At 36.8% G+C, this 15525-nt stretch overlaps 1 protein-coding gene across 1 annotated transcript in view; it reads left to right on the forward strand.

Moving 5' to 3' along the window:
- The first annotated feature begins 535 nt into the window (after positions 1-535).
- LOC134657135 (uncharacterized) overlaps positions 536-15525 on the forward strand; it is an 86657-nt gene continuing 71667 nt past the window's right edge. Inside the window, exons 1-10 of the mRNA XM_063512686.1 lie at positions 536-707; positions 1080-1186; positions 3360-3447; positions 4010-4192; positions 5240-5315; positions 5865-6132; positions 7869-7937; positions 8222-8396; positions 8688-8867; positions 9329-9507. Of these exons, the coding sequence (XP_063368756.1) occupies positions 536-707; positions 1080-1186; positions 3360-3447; positions 4010-4192; positions 5240-5315; positions 5865-6132; positions 7869-7937; positions 8222-8396; positions 8688-8867; positions 9329-9507 (1497 nt within the window). The remainder of the gene's footprint in view (positions 708-1079; positions 1187-3359; positions 3448-4009; positions 4193-5239; positions 5316-5864; positions 6133-7868; positions 7938-8221; positions 8397-8687; positions 8868-9328; positions 9508-15525) is intronic.

The following is a 15525-nucleotide window of genomic DNA, read 5'->3' on the forward strand; positions in this document are numbered from 1 at the left end:
ACTATTTAGGTGTCTCAAATAAGTTTGCGTATTTTCAGCAGAAAAATACACTTCTTTTTTTTTAAAGGCGGTAAAGCAGATATTTTCAATGGTTTTACTTTTTTCTGTGATAATTAGACCGTTGCTCCGGCAAATAATTTCTATTTCTTGCACCATTTTTGAGAAAAGCATGATATATGACTCGGCTGGAAGGCTACTTGCTGGCTTCGGATTCAATTAAACGGACTCCCAAGGTCGTCCGTTTATTAAAACGAATCCTCAGCCAGCAAGTAGCTACTTCCCAACCTCGACAATAATGTACTATTGTCGCTGCCTCGGTCTTCATTATCAGACCAGCTTAATGTTCTACTATGGTCGTTGATTTATTTTTAAGATCATTATTATGATATATACTTTGGCTGACTATATATATCCAGATCTTAGATATAGTAGGTACCTAGTAGGCTTTATATATTTTTTTATGAAATCCATTTTTCGCTGACCCACTAAAGGGCTAACTAAAGGTTATAATGTGAATTTTCGGTGGCCTTAGACCATGTTGGCGTGGAGCGGTACAGCTGCACTGGGCGCGGTGCTGGCGACGCTACTGCTGTGGCTGAGGTGGCGCGCGCGCAACCGGCGGCGGCTGGAGCTGGCGGCGCGCGTGCCCGGACCGCCGGCCCTGCCGCTGCTCGGCAACGCCTTGCTCTTCATGGCTAAGCCTAATGGTACGACTATGGAAAGAGTTATCCCGGCTTATTTTATTTTACCTTAAACTTACCTTACCTTACCTTAAATTGTTAAATAGTTAGTATATATACAGCATATTTAAACGTGGTTAACCCGTTGTAAGAGTTATCGAGTTATCGTACACGAAGATGCATTAATATTCAGTTGACTCAATATTACCTAGACATCAGTTTTGTGCGTTGAATGTAGGTTTTTAATTATCTGTGCCATTTATAAACATTTTTAATTATTTCTTGATTTCACTTCCCTTATTTCCCATTTCGGGTTAGATTACTTAAATCAAATTAAATATCGTAAGACTAAAACCCAGTTAGGATCATCTTTAACAATAAAGTTATTAATAATTACAGAACAACTAAAATTGGTGGCGGACATTATAACGAAATACGGCGAGTACGTGAGATTCTGGTTAGGGCCAGAGCTAAACATAGTTGTTTCGAACCCGGAAGATATAAAGGTAAAGTAAATATAACACTGATTTAAACTTTCACGACTTTTTGGTCTAAGAGCTAGCCACATAAATAGGTATGCAATTTATAGAGCAACGAAACCCCTCTAGTTATTATGCCATACTATCATTATTAATTAATCCGGGCGCCTGGCAGCTGTCTAGCGGTGGGTGCGGGAGTGGTTGGGCAACAAAGGGGTTGTAAAATCAATCGAAGGTGTGCAATTTATAGAGCTCTGATTTTGGTGTGATATAATAGCTTATTATGTATTTAATTCAAATATAAAAATGCCAGGCGTTTTAATTGGGGGAAAAGTAGTGCCAGGTGACTTACAAGATTTCGCGAAATAGTACCAAAATAGGTTTGCAATGTATAGAGCAACGAAATCTTTCTAGTTAGTGTGCCATACTATCATTATTAATTAATCCGGGCGCCTGGCAGCTGTTTAGCGGTGGGTGCGGGAGTGAATGGGCAACAAAGTGGTTGTAAAATCAATTGAAGGTGTGCAATTTATAGAGCTCTGATTTTGGTGTGATATAGTAGCTTATTATGTATTTAATTCAAATATAAAAATGCCAGGCGTTTTAATTGGGGGAAAAAATAGTGCCAGGTGACTTAAAAGATTTCGCGAAAAAGTACCAAAATAGGTTTGCATATATAAAGCAACAAAATCTTTCTAGTTAGTGTGCCATACTATAATTATTAATTAATCCGGGCGTCTGGCAGCTGTTTAGCGGTGGGTATGGGAGTGGATGGGCAACAAAGTGGTTGTAAAATCAATTGAAGGTGTGCAATTTATAGAGCTCTGATTTTGGTGTGCAATAATAGCTAATTATGTATTTAATTCAAATATAAAAATGCCAGGCGTTTTAATTAGGGGAAAAGTAGTGCCAGGTGACTTACAAGATTTCGCGAAAAAGTACCAAAATAGGTTTGCATATATAGAGCAACGAAATCTTTCTAGTTAGTATGCCATACTATCATTATTTATTAATCGGGGCGCCTGGCAGCTGTTTAGCGGTGGGTGTGGGAGTGGATGGGCAACAAAGAGGTTGTAAAATCAATTGAAGGTGTGCAATTTATAGAGCTCTGATTTTGGTGTGATATTATAGCTTATTATGTATTAAATTCAAATATAAAAATGCCAGGCGTTTTAATTGGGGGAAAAGTAGTGCCAGGTGACTTACAAGGTGCGGTAAAAGTGCCAAAGTTGTCTCATTTATAGAGGTCTGGGCCTTTACTTTTTCATTAGAGTGGACCTTCAAAATTGTGTGTGCAAAAATACAGGCGCAAATATTCCCGCACCCACCGCTAGACAGCTGCCAGGCGCCCGGATTAATTAATAATGATAGTATGGCACACTAACTAGAAAGATTTCGTTGCTCTATATATTGCAAACCTATTTTGGTACTATTTCGCGAAATCTTGTAAGTCACCTGGCACTACTTTTCCCCCAATTAAAACGCCTGGCATTTTTATATTTGAATTAAATACATAATAAGCTATTATATCACACCAAAATCAGAGCTCTATAAATTGCACAACTTCGATTGATTTTACAACCCCTTTGTTGCCCAACCACTCCCGCACCCACCGCTAGCTAGCTGCCAGGCGCACGGATTAATTAATAATGATAGTATGGCATAATAACTAGAGGGGTTTCGTTGCTCTATAAATTGCATACCTATTTACGTGGCTAGCTCTCCGGCTATTTACGCATTATTGAATTGTACAACTGGACTTAATCGCGTATCTAAGTTTTTAAGATTTACCTTCGACGTTTCGAGGACGGCGTTGTCCCCGTGATCTCGGAGTCTTCTCCAACTTAGATACGCGATTAAGTCCCGTTGTACAATTTAATAAAGTATAATAAACTTTAAATTAAGTAGATTGTTCGTAGGATCTGGGGGCTGATTTTTGAATTTCTACCGCTCGATTTCGTGTGTTTCGTTCAATTATATCTCCACTACTAGGCTTTTAAATTCTACTAATACTAATAGAATTGAAAAAGAGTGATCAATACCACTAGATTCCCAATTTCTATCGCTCGTATTTCAAAAATTAGCGTTTTCCACCGATTTTCGAGTGTCGAAATCAAGCGATCTAAATTCAAAAATAGAAAGCCTCATTACAAAAATTATGATATAACTTATAATTGTAGGTATCTTTATTATTTTACAGTTGATTCTAACGAGTAACAAAGTCACCAAAAAAGGGCCTGTGTACAACTTCATGAAACCCATGATAGGCACTGGAATACTAACTGGTGGTAAGTAAAACATAGTTTTACCCCCTTACTCATGAAGCTGGTTACCTCTTACAAACCTGTTAAATTACGTACCTATCTTTCTAACAAACAGAAATTTCTAACAACCCTTGAATTCAAAAATGTAACCTCAAACGGTGCTTGATTTACAAACATCCAAAATTTTTATCACTCACTGTATCAGGGATAGTATAGGTACCTACTTAAAAACAACTTGCTTCTATTTGACCTAAAAAGCTGAAATTTGGTGTTCATTTGCGTATAAAAAAAGACATCCTCTAGACTGAGCATAGTAACGCTACCCCCTCTGCCACTATATACGGTAGTTTTACTCCATCTTCGAGTCAAAGTGTCAGAATCCCGTGCCGTGATTGGTCCGTGTCTTTGAACGGACCAAACAAGGCACGGGGATTCGCTCACCTCGTCCCCCGCACCCCCGTATTTTTGGCAGCATCGGTTTCATGAAATAATTGCTCTAAACTCCGTCTAGAGGATTCCTAGTCTATGAATGCACCCAAATGGCTACAAGGCGCACGTCAAATAAAATAAAGTGTCGCTATCACAGGTGAACATTGGCGTCATTGTCGGAAGACAGTGACACCCTCGTACAACAAGAAGGCAGTGGCGGCGTTCGCGCGCGTGTTCAACGCGGAGGCGGCGGCGCTGGCGCGGCGGCTATGCGCACGCGACGCGAACACCTTCGACGTCTTCCACGAGGTTGTTGACGCCACTACGCAGTGTGTTTGTCGTAAGTTACATCTTTTTTAGGGTTCCGTACCCAAAGGGTAAAAAACGGGACCCTATTACTAAGACTTCGCTGTCCGTCCGTCCATCCGTCCGTCTGTCACCAGGCTGTATCTCATGAATCGCGATAGACTAGACGGTTGAAATTTCTACAAATGATATATCTCTGTTGCCGCTATAACAACAAATACTAAAAATAATATAAAATAAATATTTAAGGGGGGCTCCCATACAACAAACACGATTTTTTTGCTCCATTTTTTGTTGATGGTGCGGAACCCTACGTGCGCGAGTCCGAGGGGATTTAGGGTTTCGTACCTCAAAAGGAAAAAACGGAACCCTTATAGGATCACTCGTGCGTCTGTCTGTCTATCTGTCCGACCCATTATCTCCGAAACTTACTTACTGCTGTGGCGCAACGACCCGAAGTGGATCTTGGCCTCCGACACCAAAGACCGCCACGCTACTCTGTCCAAAGCCGTTTCTGTCCAGTCGACGGCGCCGAGTTCTCCGAAACTACTGAGTCTAAAATTTTATTAGAAATATGCAGTCAAGCGTGAGTCGGGCTTAATTACGTAGTTTTTGATCCGACCCCAACGGGTTTTTAAAGACATTTCATTCAGGTTCCACATAAAAATATACATTATTAAAAATTGGGTAATGTACCCTAGGAACGCGAGTCAGACTCGCACTTGACCGGTTTTTTTATATATTTACTTACTTATTTCTTACATTATATACCTACTTAACTTACACTGTTTTTGGGTGCCGTAGCCAAAATGGCAAAAACGGATCCCTTATCGTTTCGGCATGTCCGTCAGTCTGTTTCTATGTCATAGACATTTTTTCTAGGTGGAATGCAATGGGATCGATATTGCATACGCGGAGTAGGACGCCCTTCCCTTCCATTATGTGAAGGGATGTTGAAGGGTCCGTTACAATTTTTCCTGTCCGTCATCATCTAATGATGCCTATGTAGATACGTATTTTTTCTACTTGTGTAATTTATTTATTATAACTACGAGTATTTGTATACTTTCATTTGTTACAGAAACACTAATGGGCCTCACAAAAGATGACTCAATGAATTTGGCAAATCTTGATTTCGTGGTGTCAAATACTCGCAGGTACTTTTTAACCACTACTAATAACTATATATAACCTACATATTTTATAATTGAATATGTTTAATTTGATATACCTACATTAGTTAGCTGAAGTCGCAAACCTTGTAAATCCATAAAATACATTAGGAATTTTCTATTTTAAAAATACTTACTTACCTAAAGTTACAAACTTCGTAACTCCTCCGGTGCTTGTTTAAATATGAAACTATCATTTGTAAATGAAATGTGTGTATCACTGAGTAATTCCAGACTTATGCTACTATTTTCAGAATAAAGTATCTACGCCGCCATATTGCCACGCATATGGCGCATAATATTATTGTACTTTACGGTCTTGGGTCGTCCCATTCGTTTTTCGTCAAGTTCTTAAATTAGTCCTATTCTGCTTTCGTCACCCATTTTACATTCGTCACAATCGTCGGTGGCTTTCAATGTAGAATGGGTGATGAAAGCAGAAAAGGACTAATTTAAGAACTTGACGAAAAACGAATGGGATGACCCAAGACGATACCCTTTACGCTATTTATTTTATCTTTTTTTTTTTCACAGAGCGTACAGTTTATTTTTTGCCAAAATGACTAAATGGTGGCTTCAGATCCCGCTTATTTACTGGATCACAGGAGCTCAGAAGGTTGAAGATAAAATAATTAAGGAGTTTCATATTTTGACCAAAGATATAGTAGATAAAAGAAAAAGTGCTTTGGCTAGAAAGGAAAGTACCGAGGAAAAGGTACGAGGCATCGTGGACAGGCTCATCTTAAAAGGAGACCTCACAGAGAAAGAGATAAGGAATCAGACTTTTGCTCTGTTTACTACTGTAAGTATATCTATACAACATCTTATAAAACAAAGTCTGTCTGGCTGTATGTATGTATGTTCACGATAAACTCAAAAACTACTGAACGGATTTTCATGCGATGTATTACTAATAGAGCGATTCTTGAAGAAGGTTTAGGTGTATAATTTATTAAGGTTTACCCTTGCGAAGCCGGAGCGGGTCACTAGTTAAGCATAGAACAGTAAACTTTCAGAGACGAAACATCAAAGCAACTAAAACACCACTCGGGTAGCATATATGTAAGAACTAAATGTAATATTTAATATCTTTTTCACCTCAGCAGCTCGAACAAGGGTACTTTGCTACTTAAAAACAGTGAGCAAAATCGCATTTTGCTCACTGAGTGAGACAAAATGACATTCAAGTGACCTTAATATTCAAATGTCATTTCAACATGCGGGGTCTAATACAAGTTCGAAATACTTGGATTTTATTATCTCTGTCCCTTTCACGTCGTTAGCAAAAAGAAAGAGACAAAAAAATTTCAAACGACATTCAACGGTATATTGACGGTTTATAATAGACCCCCGAAAAACGTCAGAACGCATCGTTCCAAAACACATACAAGTATGAATTCTTAATATGTTATTAATGAAAATAAAGTTTCAGATTTGATAAAAACACTATATTTTACGTAATTTATTGTGCGATTAAAATAATGAACTCAAAAAATACACAGTATATCACGTAAAATAAATAATTATACTTTTAAGAATCTCTACAATAGTTTACATATAGTAAGTATCCGTAATTCGGACCGTATCTTACAATGTTTTTTTTTTTTACAAAAAAAAAGTTGCTGATTCAAATGTCAATCAATTGATGGTCGTTGTTTTCATATATTACCTATTTTTCTAAAATTTACTACGTTTGTTTGTTTGTTTTTGTGTTTGATTATGGTAATTATACTTAATTGTAAGTATATCTTAAGAAACATGACTAAATAGGTAAGTGATGAAGAAGGATTACATGTTTTCGGGTTGTCTAAATGTTCTCACTGCTGAGGTGAAAAGTTTTATGAACTACACGAGATCAAAGTTATTTACATCTCGTGCGCTTTTGAGTCCCTTACTACGCTCAAGATTCTAAATTAGATTCACTCGCTACGCTCGTGAATCTACTATAGAATCTTTCGCTTGCACGGGACTCAAAATAAGCACTCGAAGAAATATCAAACTTTGATCTCTTGTTGTACAAATAACTATTGTACCTACTACATGTATGCAAAAGAATAAAGAATAAAAATCCATGACGAATCGACATGTGTCATCTTCTACTGCTTACTACTTTTGCCATGAACGACTCTTCTCAAGGATATCAGCAACTTTTAAAGGATATAATAAGTGTAATTATTCTCACCTTACTATCGTTTTATTACTTCATGACATGACATGTATAATGACGATCGCGCGATTGAAAACAATTAAAAAATCTTAAATAATAAACTGGTGTTGAGTGGTGACAGAAATGTTTTCAAAACTATCGAATATGTGACAGGATGTAAATATAACATACCCGGTTTGCCATCAGCTTCACTCACGTGGTATATTGGAATATAGATGCGAATATTGATTTAGTCACGAAAAATTTGCCGGTCTATATACTGTCTGTTGTCTGTTTTGAACATTTATAAAACACACTAACACGCATAATTACGAGTATATTTTTAACTTCTCTTATATAGTCAACTAACGATATTCTGCTCTTTCCAACAGAGTCAAGAAGCCGGAGCAAAAATAGTATCTGCTGTTCTCTTGTACTTAGCGCATTTACCGGAGTGGCAGGTAATCAAATACATTACTTACATAGTTATTACCATCTCTATAAAACTCATAATATAAATACTAATATTTGCAAATCGCATGCAATTATTGGTATACCATTCTAAAGGGGCCCACTGATTACCAGTCCGCCGGACGTTATCGGCCTGTCAGTTGTTCGGAGCTGTGAACCTTTTGTTCTAACTGACAGGCCAATATCGTCCGGCGGACTGTTAACCCGTGGGCCCCTTTAAACGCCTTAAAGATTATACATAACAAAAAGTTTAAATATAAAACTAATTTCCCAGGATAAAGTGTACAACGAGATCCTAGAGCGCCTGGGCCCGGAAGACGAATTCATAACAGACGAGCACATCAAGTCACTACAGTACCTGGACATGGTTTACAAGGAAGTTCTGCGTTGTATGTCCATTGCGGCCATGATACAGAGAACAGTCGAAGAAGAAATCACTATAAATTCAGGTATCTTCTTTGCAATATTTTCACATTTATTTTAAGAATACTTCGTAATAGATTAGTGTTGGAGGGTCTAGCGCGTTGCTGTTATTTCGTACAACTTACTGTTTATTGCCAAGCATCTCCATACATAGGCGACATTTTGGGCTGTGGTTTTTGGAACTGTGCTCCGATCTATCATTTTTTCAACAGACGTTTTTAAGATCAAAATATACATATACTAGAATGTACGCAATGTAAAATTGTATAAACTCCTCCAACTCAATAAAATTAAATGATTATGTATTTTCTTGACAGGGAAAATCACCCTGCCAGTTGGGACCTCTTTAGCGATTCCCATTCACATGCTCCATCGAAATCCGAAATACTGGCCGGACCCCGACAAAGTTGACCCGGGAAGGTTCCTGCCCGAGAACGCGGAGCTGCGGGACCCTAACGCCTTCGTGCCTTACAGCCTGGGCCCGATGGACTGTCTAGGTAATTGTCTTGGCTTCCAACCTCCGTGGCGACCTGACGTAGACCGACTGACTGACTTGCTGATTGACATACATATTTGGAACTATGGACATTTAAATTCAAAATTAGATATTACAATCACAGGACAAAATACCATCAGTTCACGATGGACAGCCAGACAGACCGCTCAGTAATAAATCTCAAAGCAAAAAAATATCGAATTATCGATCACTCCCTCCAGAAGAAATGGAAACCCTGCCCTCTATTTTTTTACTTGGTGATGTAGATTAATTGTCAATAAAGTGTCCAGAGCTCCGCGGAGTAGGCACTCTTGACACTGATGCCGACTACCATACATTAGGGAAAACAAGTGTACAGCGCTCAGCCAATGTACAATGTAATCCGTTACTGTACACTTCGCCCGTAAACAAAGGGAATATATGTAAAATTATCATAAATATCATATTTTTATGTTGGTACAGGTCGCGTGTACGCCATACAGATGGTGAAGACGCTGGTGGTGCGCACGCTGCGGCACGTGCGGCTCGAGGCCGACGGCCGCTTGGAGGACCTGGCGCTCGACGTCGCCATCTCCGTCTCCTTCTCCGACGGGTACCGACTCAGGGTCTACCCGAGGCCGAAGAACAACAGAGGCCGAAATGTTGCATAAATCTGAAGTTATCAATTTTTACCCTTGCAACCGAAATATACGCTCCGACCACCATACAATCCAATCAAATGTACCTATAGATCAGACACAAAAGAGCAGACGATTCAACGGAGCCACGTTTTTTCGCCCCAATAGTGTTGAGTTTTTAAGTTTATAAAATGCATATTATCTGATATTATAATATGACATACATTAATTATAACTATAAATGTTAGTCTGTAAGGTATTTGTAAAATGGGCCTTGTTGCCTGATTTAAATTTTTATATTGTCTTCGGTTTGAAATAAAACTATTATAAAACGGAAAGAGTACAGGGTTCGTAACGTCGGGATGTAGTATAAATTCAATATACGCGATATAATCCGTTTTAATAGTTTTATTACATTTTTAAATTAAATTAAATTACAGTTTGACAAGAAATCGTAGAAATTAAAAAGTGGTGGTCGGCGTCAGGGTCGAGTGTGCGTGCCGTGGTCCTCGACTTATAAAGTTTAGTCTGAGACTGGTGTATTGTATTGTATTGGGTTGCATTTTCATACCTTTTTTTAAAGTTTTGAGGCCTTTGAGTCCTCCATTCCAATCCATTACCTGTGTCATGGCAACATCAAAAAAGGTAGAGCCACTTAGATCGTGCAAGAAATAGTAGTTTGTGTTACAAGGGATCAAAATGATATATTTCCGTCAAGGGCGTATATTGAATCCTGAATGGAGCGATTGATCCTAAAGTAGAATCCTGAGCGTAATGAGGGATTCAAGTGTTAACGCCCAAGACGAAATAATTTTGATACCGTGGGACACATAAACTGCTTTTCACATCAACTATGAGGAAATAAAAAAAAATCTTAGTGTTGACACAATCTGATGCTTAAACAGATTATTTACTTAAGCTAAAAAAATAATGTGCAAAAAAATGTAAAAATAGTGTGCTAGAACAGAAAAGTCTTACTTCGATCCCTCCTAGCAGGGAGGAAAAGAGCCACTTTGATCCCTCCTAGCAGGGAAGAAAAAGCTCTTTTCCGAGTAGGTGGTGTGAAAAGAATAAATGTTGTTTTTTTGGTGTATCGGTTTTCATATGTAAGTATTTAAGGAAAATGGCAGAGATGTGACTTATTTGAAATACTTGTATTTAAAATGCAAATACAAAATGCAAAATACCTATTTTGTATTTTGTATTTAAATACCTTTTGAAGAAAACTATTTTGTATTTTATTTGAAATAGTTTTTGGGACCTATTTTCTATTTTAAAAATACAAAATACTTTATAGTAGGTAATGTAGGTAAGAGTTACAATCTCTTCTGATGTTACAATCCTGGCAACTCTCTCATTCTTTTAACATGGAACTGTTGAATCTGTTTAGTAACGTCGCACATGACCACAAGCGTAGCGAGTGGTTAAAAAAGTGGAAAGTGTTGCGAGGGTTTCAAGGTACAAGAGGAGAACAAACTTTTCTGCCCTGATGAAACACCAACGAGACGTTTTCATCACACTAACGAGAGGCATTATACTAGCTGTAAAACATTACAAATCTAAATTAATGCTTTTAAAAATTGTCCGTTATAAACCATCATCCATCCATCCTTCCGGTTAATATGAGCAAACAACTAGAAATTTGCACTTTAGATAGAGGATGATTGACACACTGTTTTCAAAGAATAAAGAGTCTTTTCAATTCGGATATTCTGAGTAATACTTTTTAATTCAGACTAGGTATTTACTATTCAGAGTACCTTTTATCGCAAAGTATTTGTATTTTTAAAAAGTATTTTGAAAATACCTATTTCGTATTTTGTATTTTAAATACAAATTCAAAAACTATTTTGTATTTTGCATTTGAAATAGTATACCAAGGAAGTATTTGTATTTTGTATTTAAATACTTTTTATAAAGTATTTTTCACATCTCTGGAAAATGGCAATTTGAAAATTATGTTTGGCGTGTAGTTTTGATTTAAGACTTTTTCGTTTTATGATTTTATACGACTTTATAATTATATCACCTCAGTCGAGAACAAAGTTACATCAGTATTTTCGTGCGACTGTTTATAACCGGTATGATATTTTTAATCGCTTTTGTAATATTCTTGATGGTTAGTTATTGCCCTTAGATAACAGTTATATAAAAGAAACAAATCTAGCTATTTAATTATAATTTTCCTTGTTTCCTAGTTACATGAACGACAGTGCTATCTCCTAGTCTCATGTCTGCTCTGCTAGTAAAAAAAATGATCCAATAATGTTCAAGTGTATACTGACTTCTCATATTTTTAGCAATATCACTACCCAAATACATACCCACTTGATGTTTTTATAAGGCGCTTAAACTTTGCCGACTATTGTCATCTGTATTATAAATTTAATTAATGTACTTATACCTACTTAGTTTGTATTCATTAGTGAAATCATAATAAAAAAGATATAACTCCCTGGGGCGTTATGAAATCGTAGGAACCGCATATTATTATCCTGTAGGTACTTGTGGCAATTGTAAGAGAATATTATCTACCTATGATAACGCTAAGCTAGGTCGGATACTTTCTCTTTAAAAACCAGAAGTAGGTATTATAAATATTACCTATACTTAGCTACTTATTAGCTACCTTGAGTTACCAATTAACCTTACCTGTCAGGAATTGAACAGAACACGCATGGTATTTCCTTTCAGATCAGAGAACGTGTCACCAGAAACAATAGCATAATTATATTAAGTATTTATCGTCTGGGAACATTATAAAATCACCGTGGAATTTCTCGTGAACATCATCCCGAAGTATCGTCGTTTCTGACCTTTCTACGCCCTCATCTACAGATACTTTTGGCTCTCTATTTTGTAAGAAGGAATTTATGAACTCCTAAGAAACTACCACGTACCCCGTATCTTTGAAGCTAAAAGTAGCGGCAGCTGGTGTTCAACGGAGTCAAACGCTTGCGATAAGTCCAAGTTACTGCCGACTTTGGTGAATCGCACGCACCACGCACAGCATCCACGGTCGACCAGGATCCAGGTCAATTTGAACATTTTGTTATCATCCGCCCGCCCATCTCGCTCGCGCCAATACATTTACGAACAACTACAAGCGAAATGTACTCGTGAATTATGACAAAATGACATTATTTTGATATCAAAATGTAAGTTCATAATCATATAATCATTTATATCCATATCCATGGCATAGCAACGAGAAAGCAAGAGAGCAACGCAATAGGTACAGTCGGCCAAAAATGTGGTCTACCACCCTACGGTTGAGGTTCGTTTGAACGTCATGAGACAACAAGGTCGATTTACTATAAACTCCGTTAGAAAAGTCAACCTTAGCGATCGTTAGATCTCGCAGAAACTTGTCAAAACTGGTAGACCACTTTCTTGGACCACTGTACAACACTAGCCTTCTTGAGCTTACTGTGGGACTTAGTCAATCTGTGTAAGAATGTCCTATAATATATTTTTTTCTCTTTGCCTCTCTTTATCGAATCTATCTTGACCGAAGCTAGAAACTCAAAGGAACGAGGTGCACAGTACTTTGGTCTCGTGGGGCAACACTTTTCACCTCAGCAGTAAGATTGTAATTACTAATTACAGGAAAACATATTAAGACACGAAAGTAGGAAGGAAAAATATAAACAGTCACACGAATCCACCGCCAAGAAGCCGCTGCCATACAATCTCTCTTGAGAATTTACGCTCTCATTATAAAACAACATGCTTAAATTATATGAAACTAGGCATAAACATTCACATTTTTATAAGTTTTTGTGTTTGTTTTGCGAGTAAAACGTTAAATTATCAAAAAGTTAAATTATATAAAAAACAGAAATGAGCAATACAACAAGAACATAACGGCGCTGGCGTGTGGTTTGTGTTTGTTTTGCGCTTCTTTTGTGTTTGTCATGTTGTACTTATCTGTACACTAGCTGTTGCCCGCGACTTCGTACGCGTGGATTTGTATATTGGTGGTTATAAATTTTACATTAGCTTAGAACATTATGCAGCAAAAGATAGCAGTAGGAACAGTTAATCATTTGTTAATTATTATACAACGCATGAGATTTGTCTTTCACAACCTGGCTACGAAGTTTCAAGCCCCTAACTGAATAAAATTGTTCTCGATATAATCTATCTCAACCCCTAGAAGATTTTCAAGTCCACTATTAAATAAAACCTACTACCTAACTACCTATTTACGAAGTTTGAAGACTCTAGCTTTAAATAAAATTTCAACCCTCTACCAACTTTCAACCCCTGTTTAAGTCCAACTCTTAACCTTTAGGGGATGAATTTTTAAAAACGCTGAAATACTTTTCTTCTATTCTAATAATATGCATTTATACAACGATTCAAGTCCCGCACTCAAATAAATATTTGGGTTCCATACAAATTTTCAACCCCCTTTTCACCACCTTGGGGGATGAATTACCAAAGACTTTGAAATTAGTTTTCTTTTCTCTTAATAAAATACCTTTTACGAAGCTTCAAGTTCCTAGCTTTAAATAAAATTGTAACCTATACAAACTTTCAACCCATTTTTAACCCTGTTATGGGATGAATTTTTAAAAACGCTGAAATTGGTTTTCTTGTGTTCTAATAATATGGCTTTATACAAAGATTTAACACACTCTCAAAAATATTTGATCTCCGTACAAACTTTCAACCCCTTTTTCACCACCTCGGAGGATGAATTTTTAAAAACGCTGAAATTAGTTTTTTAATTTAATACCATTTTGCGAAGTTTCAAGGTCCTAGCTTAAAATAAAATTTGCACCCCAAGACAAAGTTTCATACCCGTTTTTACCCCCTTAGGGGTTGAATTTCCTAAAACGTCGCAATTACTTGTTTTTGTAATCGGCTATTATGCCTTTCTAAAAAGTTTCAAAGCATTTGTAATGGATTCAAACTTTCAACCCCTTTTTAACCCTGTTAGGGGATGAATTTTCAAAAACGCTGAAATTACTTTTCCTGACTTATAATAATATACCCATATACAAAGTTTCAAGTCCCACACTCACAAAAATATTTGATCTCCATACAAACTTTCAACCTCTTTTTCACCACCTTGGGGGATGAATTTTCGAAAACGCTGAAATTAGTTTTCTTATTTTTTTATATAATACATTATTACAAAGTTTTAAATTCCTAACTTAAAATAAAACTTGAACCCCATACAACCTTTCATCCCCTTTTTAACCCTTTTAAGGGATGAATTTTTAAAAACGCTGAAATTACTTTTCTTGAGTTCTAATAATATGGCTTTATACAAAGATTCAAGTCCCGCACTCTCAAAAATATTTGATCTGCGTACAAATTTTCAACCCCTTTTTCACCACCTCGGGGGATGAATTTTTAAAAACGCTGAAATTACTTTTGTTGTTTTTTAATTTAATACCTTTTTGCGAAGTTTCAAGGTCCTAGCTTAGAATAAAATTTGCACCCCAAGACAAAGTTTCATCCCCTTTTTTACCCCCTTAGGGGTTGAATTTCCTAAAACGTCGCAATTACTTATTTTGTAATCGGCTATTATGCCTTTCTAAGAAGTTTCAAAGCAATTGTAATGGATTCAAACTTTCAACCCCTTTTTAACCCTGTTAGGGGATGAATTTTCAAAAACACTGAAATTATTTTTTCTGTCTTATAATAATATACCCATATACAAAGTTTCAAGTCCCACACTCACAAAAATATTTGATCTCCATACAAACTTTCAACCCCTTTTTCACCACCTTGGGGGATGAATTTTCGAAAACACTGAAATTACTTTTCTTGTTTTTTAATATAATACATTTTTACAAAGTTTTAAATTCCTAGCTTAAAATAAAACTTGAACCCCATACAACCTTTCATCCCCTTTTTAACCCCCTTAGGGGTTGAATTTTTCAAAATCGCTTCTTATCTCTTGTACACTTTATAAATGCAACCTAGTGTGCAAATTTCAACTTTCTAGCTTTTGTAGTTTCGGCTCTGCATTGATGAATCAGTCAGTCAGTCAGGACACTTGCATTTATATATATAGATAATGTC

Source organism: Cydia amplana, chromosome 19 (genome assembly GCF_948474715.1).
Source record: "Cydia amplana chromosome 19, ilCydAmpl1.1, whole genome shotgun sequence".
In the NCBI taxonomy this organism is placed as follows: Eukaryota; Metazoa; Arthropoda; class Insecta; order Lepidoptera; family Tortricidae; genus Cydia; species Cydia amplana.